At 31.3% G+C, this 15,403-nt stretch overlaps 1 protein-coding gene across 1 annotated transcript; it reads left to right on the top strand.

Moving 5' to 3' along the window:
* The first annotated feature begins 3,469 nt into the window (after window positions 1-3,469).
* LOC136086757 (uncharacterized) lies at window positions 3,470-5,701 on the top strand. The gene is made up of 2 exons (XM_065809216.1): window positions 3,470-4,034; window positions 4,134-5,701. The coding sequence occupies exon 2, from the start codon at window positions 4,582-4,584 to the stop codon at window positions 5,668-5,670; it is 1,089 nt and encodes a 362-aa protein (XP_065665288.1). The 5' UTR covers window positions 3,470-4,034; window positions 4,134-4,581; the 3' UTR covers window positions 5,671-5,701.
* The last annotated feature ends 9,702 nt before the right edge of the window (window positions 5,702-15,403 follow it).

Genomic DNA, 15,403 nt, shown 5'->3' with positions numbered 1-15,403 from the left:
CTTATGACCGTCCGAGGAAAAAAATTCAATTTGAAGTTGTCGGCATTATCCGAAAAGTTTGCAAAATGGTACAATATGTATCTTTGGAATAAAAGTCATAAAAGTAAGTCAGAAATTGTATTAAAAACATTTTGTTATTATTACAAAGCCCAAGTGAGTAATATTTAATTCTAAACAAGTTTTTGTAATTCCAGGAAAAAGCAGTTTTTGTCAAGTGTTAAATTCTGCATGACAACTTTTTTTAAACTTCAAAGCAAATATGCCAAATTTTGTTAAAAAACATGATGACTGTAGGAAAACAGTTTGTTTCCTATGTTTGAACAAATGTACTCGAGAATTGACAAGTTTTTTGATTGAACAAATCAAGAAATCAGTTTCATTCACACTTGACTTTTCTGACTCACGAGTTCCAAATGGAATATACAATACCTGCAGGGTTCTTTAAGGAAAAAAGGGCAAAGGTGAAAATGTGGCTCTCCCAAAACTTTATCATTTCACAGAAGTCCTGGTTAGACAAGAGACACGTGGTCGGTCTTGTGATTGCATTATTTGTTGAATTGGTCATTTGAAAGCACTTCAAAAGCACCCTTTGAACAAATCAGAATCTTCAGGAACTTCACAAAATCAAAGAAGATGTTCAGACTGTCTCACACTTGTTGCAAGAGGAGTGTCACATCAGTGCAATCAATACACCTTCAGAGAAAATCTTAAAGAACTTGCTTCAAAGGATCCAAAAGCCAGTGAACAGATTGCATCGACTGTTATCTCAGCAAAACAGTCCTCACCTCATGGAACTGTCAGAACTGCGCAAAGTGGTGGAGGCCGTTCCATGCCAATTACTCCAGGTAAAGGGAATCTTGCTTATTACTTCAACAGTAAAATTACTACATAAAATGTTTTGCATTTTAATAAGGCCACTGCTTTTTAAGTGTCCCAAGTTGGTGTTTTTCAAATTTCTTTCCTAAAGGTCCTTCAAACCCCAAGAGACTGTTTGGTGATGTGCCACTTCTACGAGCTCAAGATCTTGTCTGCATACAAAACAACACCGGACTGTCAAATAACAATATCAAAAAACTTGCATCTACATTAAACCAAGTCACAAATACAAAAGTTGTCGAGCCAAGATTTAAAAAAAAGTTTCTTGACATTGGAAAGCAATTGGCAGACCACTTCTCACACACATACACATCCATTTTAAATGACAAGCAACAGTCCAGAAAACAACTTGTGGTTCACTACAAAAATCTGTCTGAGCTACTGAATGATGTCTTGTTGCAACGTCATGTTCAAGGTGACTACTTGGAGAAGTTGGGCATCGATGGTGGAGGTGGTTTCCTTAAAGTCAGTCTCGGCATTCAAGAAGAAGAAACAAGACTTCTATCCATTTCACCACCAGGCAAAAAGGCTGTGTTATTTTAAACACCCAGAAACAGTGGAGTTAAGCGCCAACTTCTCGTTGCAGTTGCTGAGGATGTTCCTGAAAATTATGATAACCTCAAAAGCATCTTGTCTTTAATTTGTCCAAGTGGAGTAGGTTTTTTTTTGTCCTGTGACATAAAGTTAGCAAACCTTGTTTGCGGGCTTCAATCTTATGCCAGCTCTCATCCATGTACTTGGTGTTATGCGGATCACTGTAACTTGTCACAATGTGGAAAACTCCGCACTTTTGGCTCAATAAGAAAGTGCTTTGCTTCATTTCAAGATTCAGGTCTAGACCACAAGAAGGTCAAGCAGTTTCAAAATGTTGTTCATGATCCACTCTTAGATGTGCATGACTCTACTTTTGTTCTTGACAAGATCCCACCCATAGAACTTCATCTTTTACTTGGTGTGGTGAACCATTTGTTTAAAACACTGAAAGAAACCTGGGATAAAGCTGATGAACGGCCAAAAGCACTTCACATCAAGCTTCAGCCATTTCATGGAGGCAAGTTTGCTGGCAATGAGTGCCAAAATTTTTTGAAACATGTTGACCTTCTTCAAAGAGTTGCTAAAAAAGACTCAGCATTCCAAGTTATTCCATGGATTGATACACTCAGAAAATTTGATGCAATTGTGTCCTCTTGTTTTGGAAATCAGTTGCAGAGTAACTATGCTGAAAAAATCACACAGTTCAAAAATTCCTTCCTTTATTTGCCTAAGGCAAGTGTGACCCCTATAGTCCGGTAGAATTTCACCAAAAAAGGGGTCAACTTAGAAAAAATTATTATAAAGACATGTTATATATCGTTGGAAAGCTTATTATTTCCTCTTTAAAATGGGTAATTGGTATTTTTTTTTATTTTGGGGAAAAAAAGTTATGACGTCACAAAGATTAGGAGTAAAATACGAAATTTTAAACGTTGCTGATAAATTTTAAGTATGCTGTACAATAAGTTGCGTTGTAACTATAATAACACTTATATTTAAATAAAACAAAAGTGTTGAGTATATATATATATTTTTTGTTACTAGAAACATGGCTTTCGGAGCCGCGGGGGCCACAGCCCCCCAAAGGACCTTTTTTGAATTTTGCAAGAGAAATTTTTTTGATTTTTTGTTTGTTTTTGTCAAATATTTTTGTTAAACTTTGTTTCTGTAAGTATAAATGGGTAGAGGGAATAAAAATTCCTTGTTCTACATTTCAAATTTTAAAGTTATTAGAATGTAATATTCTTTTTGTATTCGAAATGTAATCGAATTTTTTTGGCAATATTTATCAAAAACTTTTTAATAAATTATTTATCTTAGTGTTTATAATTATGTAATGATTTGCTATTTTCAGATTTTAATATAAATTATCTGATCTTGTAAGTGATAATAAAACTAGTTCTGAAACTGAAAAATTATGGACTTAAAAAATGAATCCTCGTATGTGCATTGTGTGGTAAAATGAAATTAGAAGGAGATTCGTTGAGCCAAGTGGGGGCAAGATTTGGAAGGAATGTTGATAACCAAGGAGCTCTTGGAAAAATAATTGAATGTGCTTTAAAATTGGATTTAAATGTATTGGTAAATGAACTGAATAAAAAACAAGAGACAGGAGGAAAGGTTTTTATTCACTCATCGTGTCGAACTAAATTAAGAAACCAATCAAAATCAATTAAACGATCACAAGCATCGATGGAAACTCCTATTGAAAGAAAACGTTCAACTCGATCAGAACAGATTTTTTTTAATTTTAAAGAGCAATGTTTTTATTGTGGAAATATGTGCATACTTGACAGTTGCCATCCTGAGAGAAATAATTTCATAGAAGTAAGAACAAAATCATCAAAAATTTATCATGCAACTCTAGAATTATGCAACGAACGTAACGATTTTTTATCTAAAACAGTTGAAGCTAGACTTTTGAATATAAATGATCTTGTAGCTGTTGAAGCACGATATCACATCTATTGTCGTGCAAAATTTGAAAAACCTATTACTACATCAAGCTGTGGAAGACCAACATCAACAGAAAAGCTTATTGTCTTTAATGCAGCATGCATAAAACTTGAGGAAGATATTGATCTATACACAGTCTCTGAGTTTTACGAGATGATGCAAACATTAGGAGAAGAAATATATTCCCTTAAAATGACGCAAAATAAATTAAAAGAAAAATACGGAGATTCTATGCAATTAGTCTCGCGACAAGGTAAAAGTAATGTAATTATTCTGGACAGATTTAGACATATATTATGCGAAAACTGGTACACCAGAAAAAAACACAATGCAGAGGACGAAAAAATCAGAGTTATACTGCAGCAGCATAATTACTGAGTGATTGTATAAAGAATTTTGACCATGATGTAAAAACGTATCCTTTAATAGAAGATGTAACTAACAATGAAAACACCTGCATACCCTTATTGCTGAAGGTGTTTATCAGAGAACTAATTCCTGTGCCATTAAAACAAACGTCAATTTCACAAGCATTGTTTTCTGCAGTGAGGCCACAATCAATAATGCCAATGCAGTTAGGAGTAGCCGTTACCGTTGATAATGTACTTTCTTCCAAGTGGCTAAATGTTCTACTTGCTAAACTGGGTTTTGCATCAAGTTACGACGAGGTTTGTTTATTAAGTGATAATTTTATTTGTATTTGTTTTTTAAAAAAATTTTTACACATAACAATATAGAATACAAGAAAAACTAAATTTATTTAACAGGTCATTCGTTACAAGCAGAACATAGTGAAACACGATAAAATTAACGATATACTTTGCCCTGAAGGTACAACATCTATTCAGTTTGTTGGGGATAACACAGATCATGATTTAGCAACAATTGATGGTAAAAATACACATCACGGATTAGGTTCCATATCAATTGCAAATGGAAATTTTATTGAGAACTCAAATAAGAAAAGATTGCCTAGGGATAAAAAAGATTATTGGTCCAACATAAACTTTGACAACCAGATTACAATTTCTCAGTTTTACAGCTCTGACGTTCCGGTTTTATCTCAAATAAAATTTCAAAAATTTACAAAGGTATTTACTTGACTGGGGTTAAGAGGGATAGCGTTTCAAAAAATTAGTGTTTAAATTTCATGTACAGCTTTAAAATATAATAAAAACTTCTATAGATACAATTTATTTTGAGATTTTTGATGATATGAGACAATCATTAACTTTTAACTTTCTTTTATTTAAGGTTACTTTAAAGCCAAACCTTGTCGATATACTTTGGAACATGTCGCATATCTTTGAATTACAATGCCCAAGTTGGGCTGCCTACATGAGTCGTCAAGTTAATAATGTTCTTCCTATTTCTAAAGTATCCATGCTTCCAGTAATCAACTTACCGGCAACTGATTTTAATGCTTTATATTCTTTGTTAAGTTTCGTTGTAATACAATCAGAAAAGCTAAAACTTGGAATGCCATGTGTTACATTTGATCAACAGCTTTATGTGAAAGCCTATGAAATTGCGGCTTCAAAGAAAATGAAAGTTTTTATTAGAATTGATGGATTTCATCAACTAATGAGTTTTCTCGGAGCTATTGGAACATTGATGGAAGGAAGTGGATTAAAAACTGCTCTTGAAACTGTTTACGCTTCCGCTTCAGTCAACCACATGTTTTCTGGAAAAGCAATTTCTCGAAGTCTTCGAGGCCATATGTTTGCTGCATCTTCTATCTTATCTATATTGCTGGAGGAAGTTTGGGTTGAACTAAGCGATGAAGAAAAAACTGAAATTAAATTAATGTACAGCTCAAATATGCATAACAAAAATGGCGACACTGACCTTGAAAAGAAGTTAATTCTATTATTTGAAAAAAAGCAAGAAAAATACATGGCAAAATCACGAACTGCAAAATTATGGCTCAACTATGTTCACTATATATTTATTGTACAAGAGTTTATTCGAGCGGAAAGAACTAGTAACTGGAACCTACATATTGCTACAACAAAATGTATGCTAAAACTACTTGCCTCAACAGGGCACAATAATTATACAAAATCATTACGTTTATATTTACAATCAGTGGATGAATTAGCATGCACTCACCCAGAAGTATATAAACAGTTCCTCAATGGAGAACATACAGTAAGGCGCACTTCAAAGAGTTGGTCTGGAATATGGACTGATTTATCAATAGAACAGATATTAATAAAATCGTTAAAGGGCAAAGGAGGAGTTGTTGGCAGAGGAATTACTGAAAATGTTTTACATGTTTGGACAAGTACAATGCATAGGTAAAAATAAAATTAAATATTTATTGTTTCGTTTACTTGGAATTTGCGAATAAAATAGATATTTCCAGCAAAAACTAAATGGGGCAAATATTTACAAATATAGAAATAATATTTTTTATCAAGGTGCGCTGAAATGACAGAAGCAATAAATTCATTAACCTCGCCAAGAAACTCAAGTAAAGAACACAAAGAACTTTATGCGGGAAGGATTAGACGTGACTCTGAAGATTTTCAAAAAATTAAATCATGGTTTGATTCTCATAGCACATTTGATGTAAGAGAACAACTTGAGGCTCTGGACTCAGGGCTTGTAGATGAGTTTAATCAGGTGACTTGTGATTGTTCGGAAAGCATTGGTGCATCAATACTGGCACAAATGAATGATATGACATACACAGAAGTATCCTTCAAAAAGAGTAATCAATTCAAAAATCTTCAAGGACTGTACTCAAATATTAAAGTCAACAATGAAAATATATCAGTTGATCCCTTGACATTGTTTTTGCGTTCATCAGTTATCGTTGAGAAAAAACCAGAAAAAGAAATTGAAGACTACTTTTACTATGAACTAACTTCGTTCCCTATGTCACTTTTTAAAGATGGTCTTATGCGCAGTGCTCAAAAACACAAGCTGAAAAATTACCTAACAAAGCCAGTTATATCTATGCCATTTGCTCCTTATTCTTTAAAAGTTGCCGATGGTGGCGCTCTTTTATACTGCTGCGATTGGAACAAGGGTGAAATATGTGACAATATTTTTAAAAAGTACATCCAATTTCTTAATTACCTTAAAGTTAGTGTAGTAGTATTCGATGGATATGAAAATTCTACAAAAGACGCTACGCGTATAAAGCGTGGATCTTTATCACAATTTGCAGTTGAAATATTTTTTTTTTTTTTTTTTTTTTTTTTTTTTTTTTTTTTAGTATTGTATTTGCCGATTGAAAATAATTTACACTCGTAATTTATAAAAACAAATATTTACATGACTGGGGCTTGAAGAAGACAAAATTCATCTTATCATTAAGCCCCCCCCCAAAAAAATGCGTATTCATCAAATAAAATGTTTTAACAAAATGCAAAAAATAAAATATATAACGTTTAAAATATTTAGTAATTCAAAGAGTATTTATATTTAAGAACTGATTAGTAAAATAAGATGATATATAAGTATTAATATTAAAAAAAGAATTTACAATAACTTTTTTTAATAAAAATTGAAATTATAAAATTTTACAATATTTTTAGTAATTAGTATTTCAAATAATAAAACTTAAAAAAATCGTTTGTAAATTCAAAACTTATAAGATAAGAAATACATTTACAATAGCAGACTATTGTTTAGAATATTAAATATAATATTAAAGAGTAATTAGTAGGTTAATTTTTGTTTTTGTTTGCTAGTTTAAAAAGCTTTTTAGAAGAACTTTAATTCATTTTCATGTATCATCAGTAATTGCTTAAGTTTTGTTTTAAACTGGTTTAAAGAATAATTAGATTTCAGCTCATTATTTAATATTGTATTCCACTAATACATAAAAGCAATCCTTGTCCGTCTGATAGAAGTAAATTTTTCTCTAACTACGCCAACAAAAAATCATTTATCCGAATTCTAGAAGTTAGATTAAGAGAAAGAGGTTTTACTGTGTATGTGTGTCATTCTGACGCAGATACTACAGTCGTTAAAATTGCACTTAACTTTTCCAAAACAGAGTCCATCACAATATTTGCTGATGACAGCGATATTCTTTGCCTCTTATTACACCACTGTAAATCAGTTGAATCTTTACACAAAATATATTTAACAAGTACGAAAAAAAGAGTTGATTGCCAGCGTGAATGTTATGACATTGATCAGATTATTGGCAGTACAGCAGAACATGTCATTAACAATATTCTTTTTGCGCACGCATTTACAGGTTGTGATACAACATCAGCAATTCACAATTTTGGAAAGACTTCAATTTTTAGAAAGCTTGAAGCCAAAGACTTGTGCAATGCAGCAAATATTTTTTACCATGATGATAAATCGCCTGATGAGATTGGAAATGCATCAATTCGTTTCTTTCAGCTGCTACATTCCTCAACATCAAATCTACAACAAATACGAAAGCAAAAGTACGAGGAAATGATAAACTCAGATCGAGCTCACATAGACCCTTCTGTTCTTCCACCATCTCCTAGAGCTGCTTACTACCATGGATTGAGAGTATATCATCAAGTGCGTATTTGGAGATGTCTAAGTGAAATTGATCTTGATCCACTTAATTGGGGATGGAAATTAAATGGCTTTATGTACTCACCAATAGCGACAGATGAAAACGCAGGTCCAGAGGATATCCTAAAGGTTGTTCGATGTGGATGTAAAAACTCCTGTTCGAGTCAATGTTCCTGCAGAAAGATGGGACTTCACTGCACTTCATCGTGTGCTACCTGTCACGGGATTAACTGTACAAATATTGAAAAAGTTGACGAAGAAAATGAACCAGCCCATGACCGTCACTTCTCAGATGTTTTTACATAAATTTTAATTTAATCAGAATAAGTAAGATAAACTTAATGCATAAAGATAAACTTCTTTGTAAATATTTTTTAACATGCTCTTGGTAACATTACAGAATAATTACGTTTAACAGTATTTTATATATTTTGAATATATTTGTTTTTTAAACACATCTTTAAGTCAAATTTTCAAAAAATTGGCTAAAGTAGCGTCCCCCTCTGCCTTTATACCGTACTTTTAGTTATTATTATTTCGCTTTCAGCTCATTAAACCAACTACTAATACTTAGGAGTAATAAATATAAAAATATATTACATTTACTTGCTTAAATTATAAATTCTTTTAGTAAATAAACGTCAATTTTGGTGCTTTTCTGCTAATCTTTATGACGCCACAACTTTTTTTCCCCAAAATAAAAAAAATTACCAATTACTCATTTAAAAGAGGAAAAAATAAGCTTTCCAACGATATATAACATGTCTTTATACTAATTTTTTCTAGGTTAAGACTAAATTCTACCGGACTACTAAAGTCCACGCCGTTTTCTTTCATGTCAAGGAATTCATTGATCACAGGAAGGAATCTCTAGGCAAGTACAGTGAGCAGGCCACAGAGGCATTGCATCACAACTTCAGGACACATTGGGAAAGATACAAGAGGCCAATAGACCATCCAGAATATTTGCGAAACCTACAAAATTGTCTTGTTGATTTCAACAGCAAGAACTTGTGAAAGCATTGGCTCCTCTTCAAAACCTGTTGAAATTTTTAAAGAAAATTTTGAATTTAAAATTCTGATTAAAATTAAAGGAATGCACTGTTTGTTTTTTTGTATTTAATATGTGGAAAGTGTTGTGAAGAAATTTTTGATTACATAAGAAAAAATAACCTTGTATTTATTGAAAATAAAATGTTCAGAAAAGCAAAAATTGTTTTATTATGATTCTTAAAGCAGTCAACATACAATTATTGACTTATGTTTTTTATTACAAAGATAAAAAATGTTACATTTCCAGCATTTTTCAACTTTTTTGACTATGCCGAAAACTTCAAAGTGAATTTTTTTTTTCGGACGGTCATAAAAGACTTTAATTTTTGGATTTTTTCATATCAGGAAGGTGTGTATTATGTTCCCACCAAAGGGTTTTTCCGGTGCTTTATGGAGTAATTATTCTTCTTTTCGGACAAGTGTGATTTGTAAACAAAATAAAACACGAGCTTCGTGATTTTTTAAAAAATAAACCAATCAAAGCACACACAAAAAAACCCAGCACTTTTTGAAAACGAAAGGGTCTAAACGCCATATTTTTCTTCGGATCTCTCCTTAACTACACTGAGTTAAATACGCATTTTTAAACAGCAGTTTCATCATAATTAACAGCTTTTTATCAACTGTTTCATAATTTAAACTATGGTAAGAAATAAACGAAAACCTAACTTTTGACAAATCAAAATTAACGAGATTTTTTAATGCTCTTTAGAGGTCTTTATTTTTAAAGCCTGATTACACTGATAGTTTTAATTTTTATCAGTGATTTATAATTCTGAAAATTGAAAAAAACGTCCCTTCCTTAATTCTCAAATAATTGCATGTAATAAATGATGGGAAGATGAAACTGCCAACAAAACCCATACATTTTTCAAACATTGAAAATGTCGTTTATTTGTATTAAAGCCAAACGCAACAAAGAAAAATGTGTATCTAACTTAATGCAATTAAGCTAACTGAGAATTAAATTACTTCACGCGATATTTTTTTCAGGCTTTAGTTACACAATTGCACATGTTGAGTTAAGTAATAAATGTAATAAATAAGGTATAAAAAAGGTTTTAGTCTCGCATTAAGGGATATCAAGGGTATTCGTGATTCTAGGAATGCATAAATTGTTGATTATTACATCACTTTTTGTTAGTTATAGTGTGTATATTCTAAATATATTACTGTTTGTTTGCGAAATGCTATACAAAATAGCGTATCATTTTTCGCATTTTCTCCACCGCCCATGACAATGGAGCAAATATAGTAAAATTTGTACAAGATACAGAATGTGATTCTGTCAAGTATTTTATTCACTTTCAACGGAATATCAAAGCATCCTTATTGTCGTAATTAAAATTAATAGGTATGATAACAACTGCAAGACGAATTCTTAGTCATTTCATTCATTCCGGTAAGGTACCGAAAAAACTGAAATGCATTTGTAAAGAACACAAATTGCCAGATCACTGATTAATATTTGACGTAAGCACAGGCTGGAATATAACTTACAGCTCTCGCGAAAGCACCAGCGAATTGCAAAAATAAATAATGCTTGGGGTTTATCATTAGCTTTTTTTTACTATAATATCGATTTTGAAAAGCAGTTGTGGGCTGTAAATAAAAAAACATATTATCTTTATGTTTAAATTTGTTAAAAATCAAAGAAATAAATTGAAATAATAGTTAAACAAAACACATAATAAAGAAATTGGGGAAGTTTGTGTACCTATAACCATCTTATACTTAGAGCCACCTCACTTTATTTGAAAACCATAAAGTTGTAATTTATGCTTCTCAGTCACGTGATTAGTTACAATATTTTTTATATTTTAATCCTACTTTTGATTCTCAGAGAGTGTTGTCACGGCAAGTTTTAATCGAAAAATGCTATTGATGGTCTTAAGTAAAGCTGTACTTGTAATTTATATTGTTTTACAAACCTAGAGGAAATGCGTTACGTAAACAAGAAGTATTAAAGCAGTTAGAATGAGAAGAAGACACAATATGATACCTAAGAAAAAGAAGAAAAGCATAAAACTTTTTTTTTGTAAAAAAAGTTGCAATTTTTTTTTATATTAACATAAAAATGGTTAAATTGAATGTTTTACATTAAAAAAATAGTTGTTTTAGAAGTAAGATTTAAGTTCTTCGATAAATATTTCATAAGAATCAATGAAAAAATATTTTTTGAGAAAATGTTAAAAAAATGATCTACCACTTTAAGTACTGTTTACTCAGTTTATATTGGTGTAGGAATCTAAAAACCTTTTTTTAATTACTCTCAGTTTTTGTTGTCTTACGTTGCTTTTATCGGTGGGCTATGCCGAACACGGGGATAATTCAAATAGTTTTTTTTATTTTATTTTATTTTTTTAAATGTATTATTCAAAAGTCATAAATTCTATTTTATTTATTTTTATATAAAATACATTCGTATAAGTAAAATATATCTAATTGACGGTTTCAGAAAATATTTTATTTTTCGCGACAGACTTTATTTTTACGTAGATTTAGTAGTAGTATTTTATTTTTTGGTACTTAAAAACTATCGCACCAAACATTGAAATTTAAAAAATGGGACGAATCCAAAGAAAATTTTTTTCATTATATAGGTAATAAAAAACTGCATAAGATTATATTAGTACATATTTAAAATAAAAATAATCAAATTATCGAATATATTAAATCTAAAAAATTTGTACGGTTTTAGGCGACACTCTGATAAAGCCGTACACTTGAGAAAGCATTGAATATTTTTAAACTTTAACTTTTAAACTGTATTAATTTTTTACATTTTTGGCACAAAAGAATTCAGTATTAACTACGTATTTCTTTGGTAAACATATTTCTTTGCAACCATTTCCGACACATCGAATATTTATATTGTAACATTTCTTTGTGTAAAACTTTTGCAAACTTTTATTTGTTTGACTGAAAGTGCTTTTTCTTCATTATTGTTTCGCTGTGGTTGCTTAGCATTATTTTGCTTAGGCATTTGAGTATTTGGCGCTACTACCGTTGGTGTTACACAAAGCCAAAAGAAACTTTTGTCCTAGCTGGGCAAGAAGTGGTCAAGTTGGTATCAAGTATTCAATTTTAAAATCAGGTTGGATGAAGCATGATACGTTTATTGAATGGCTAAAAGAAGTACTTATACCCAAAACTGAGCAAATTGGTGTGGTATTCATAAATTAGTACTAGATGGCTATACGACTCCCATTACTTTGAAGCGGTATTGTTGCGCAAAAACACAATATAATCTTAGTTTTTCTGCCATAGCATTCTTCGCATTTTCTACAAACATTTTTTTTTTTAGGTAACAGTCTTATTACAGAGCACCGCGGATGTGCATATAACCAGGAAGTTCAATCCTTCTTCCTTACCGTGACGCGAAAATTTGTTCAGAGCTTGTTTCGAACCTGGATCTCCTACTTTGAAAGCATGCGCTCTAACCACTGCGCCGCGGCTGCACAAACAATAGATAGAGGTGTCTGTTGCCATGTCAAACAATCGTGGAAAAGTATTTTTACCACACTTGTATTACAAAGACTCAAAATGTAAGAATTCAGATTTTCTACCGTTGCTCAAACTGCTGTATGAGAGTGGTATATGTTTTACACACTGCATGCAATTTCTGGTTTACAGTTTTTCAGATTATTTCCACTTAATAAAAACAACATAAATCATAAAGCATTAGCAATCACACAAATGTTTCATCTACCAACATCATCTTTGGCAGGCTTCGCAGCTCCTATACCATCTTGCTCAGTCATAGCGTCATCATCTTTAACAGCCGCAACTGCATTTTTTTTTTTTTTTGATTTTTATTTATGTACCCCAAGAAGTCTTTACAGCATTATTACAGAGCACCGCGGATGAGCATTTAATAGGAAGTTCACGCCTATCTAATGTTGCAAAACTTGCCCAGAGGTGGGGTATGAACCAATGCGCCAAGGCTGCTTATTAATCACCTACTCCATATCCACACCTACACCAGCTTTGAGTTTTGGTACGTATCAAGCATGTTTTGAGCGATGCAAAAATAGTATCGAGGTTTTCTTAATACTGTTTTGCAAGAATTTGAAGCAACATTTTCAAGCCAGAAATTAATCGCATGTTAAGAAATCAAAACGATGCATCATGTAAAAATTTGGCGTAAAATGTACTTTCGAAGAAAATGTGATCGAGTATTTCCGAGAAAATGTTTCGACAAACTACGGTTGTTTAGGGTTTTGCCTTAAATCACCCAAAAAATCTGTTTTTTGTATTGCTTGGCAACGCATTCAAAATAATGATCAATTATTTCTGGCGTACAAGAAACGGCTCTGTTAAATGCTAAGTTGTCCACTTTTCTTGTTGAAATTTTTTTTGACGATATCTATTAATAAAGCCATAATAACAGGCCATTTTAGAGTAAGTGTAATTGACCTTCGCATTTAAGGTAGTCTGTTACAAATTAGAGTTGTACATTTCGGGTAAACCATAACCTGTCATCAAGTTATTGTGAACGCTTCATTCCTTCTGTTTTATTTAAGAGTACCGTTGTTGTACCGGAGCCAATGAAACCTTTGTAGTTGTTATTTATGGTGAAAATAGAAACTAAATTTCAACAAGATAGGACTAAAATTATTTTTAAATCAGTTTTGGTTCTGGCGCTATTTTGTTCTGAACGATAAGAAACATATGAAAATTTTTGACTCCCCGTTAAAGTTGTATTAAAAAGAAAAAGAATGGAGTTAAGTTGACATACAATTTTATTAATTCGAATAGAGGAAATAATTCTGAATTCGAATCTGTTTTTATTTTTTATATAGCCACATCCTTTCAGTTTTCACTCGATAGTTTCAACCAGTACTTGGTTTTTTCGACCCGGTTTTACTGATTGCCCTATGAATGAAAAATGTATTTTGAAAATGCATTGTTTCGTCACAAAATAACCCTGATTAACAATACATTGGCTTAACCGAGAGCGAATAAAAAAAAACGTTACGCCTACCACAAACAATATTTTAAACATAAAAATTCTTAAACGAGAATAGACAATCAAAATATATTTGGTGTTAAGTTTATTTATAATAAACCAGTCTATTCGAAAAATTGCATATGTCTAAAAGAATATTTCCAGAAGGTGTATGCTGTGTTTCGAAAAAAAATTTGAAATTGTAAGAATTTTTGTTTAGTAAATTTTTTCCCATATGGATCAAGAAAATTTACTAAACAAAAAGTCCTAATTTTTAAATACAAACTTGTAAATAAACACCTTTTATAAAATTATAAAAACAACTGACCAAACTAAAATTATCCTAATTCTAAAAAATTCTTTTCATAATTAATTTTATGAAAAAAATAATGTAGCTAATATAGGTTGTTGGTTGCAAAATGACAACAGTTAATATAAAAATAGTTTTAACAATACCTAGCTTTCTATGATGCATTTTTGCTATAATTTAAATTTTTTGGTATTAAGACATTATTCCTGATGAACCTACAGAAAGAGAAATGAACCTGATGAACCTACAGAAAGAGAAATGAACTTGACGAACCTACAGAAAGAGAAACAGCGAAGTTAGAGAAGTGTGTTTGTACCTATTATTGCTTTCTTCTTTAAGAATCAATTTGTAGTTAAGTGATTCTATTATCTAAAATGTTATAAATATCAAAGATAACAAGATATTTATCAGCGTAGAATACATTTTTAATTTTAATACGATGCACTTGCTCAACATAAAGGATATAACAAGAGAGATGGATGTAATTTCGGGCAGTTTCAACGTAAATATTAAATACAAATAATAAGATATTTTTTTTTTTTTTTTTTTAGATTATTCACCTCCCCAAGGCCCGAGGAGGGGGGGGGCACTACAGTCGAGGAGGCTACTCAATTTTTTGTGTTTTTATTTTTATTTTTATTTTTAGTTGTTATTCGTGGTACAACCCTCTCTCAACACTTTAACTCCGAAACACAAACCTTTCCGAGCAAGGCCGCTGCGCGGAGAAACTAAGTTGATATATTGTTTTATATTGTTTAAATAAAAATGTACTGTGTGTAGTGCCTCAAGGATCGATCCTAGGACCGCTCTTATTTTTAATTTATGTTAATGATTTTAATAATGCATCAGTAAAACTAAATGCAGACGATAAAAATGCTTGCAATACATGTTTTCAGACGATACAAATAAATACATTTTTGCAGACGATACAAATCTATTTTTATCTAACTGTAGTATTAATCAACTATATGCTAATTTGAACATTAAATTAGAAAAAGTAAACAATGGGTTCAAGTCAAATAAACTTTCTCTTAACGTTGAAAAAACACAATATAACTTGTTTCATAAAAAAACACAAGAAAAAAACCTTCCTCTAAAACTGCCAAAACTTATTATAAATTATAAACAAATTAAAAAACAAGATACTATAAAGTTTTAAGGAGTTATTGTGGATGATCATGTCTCCCACATATAAAATATATACA

The sequence above is a fragment of the Hydra vulgaris genome, chromosome 11 (genome assembly GCF_038396675.1).
Source record: "Hydra vulgaris chromosome 11, alternate assembly HydraT2T_AEP".
NCBI lineage: Eukaryota > Metazoa > Cnidaria > Hydrozoa > Anthoathecata > Hydridae > Hydra > Hydra vulgaris.
Note: the sequence above shows the minus strand (reverse complement) of the source record. Positions and strands in the feature narration are given on the sequence as shown.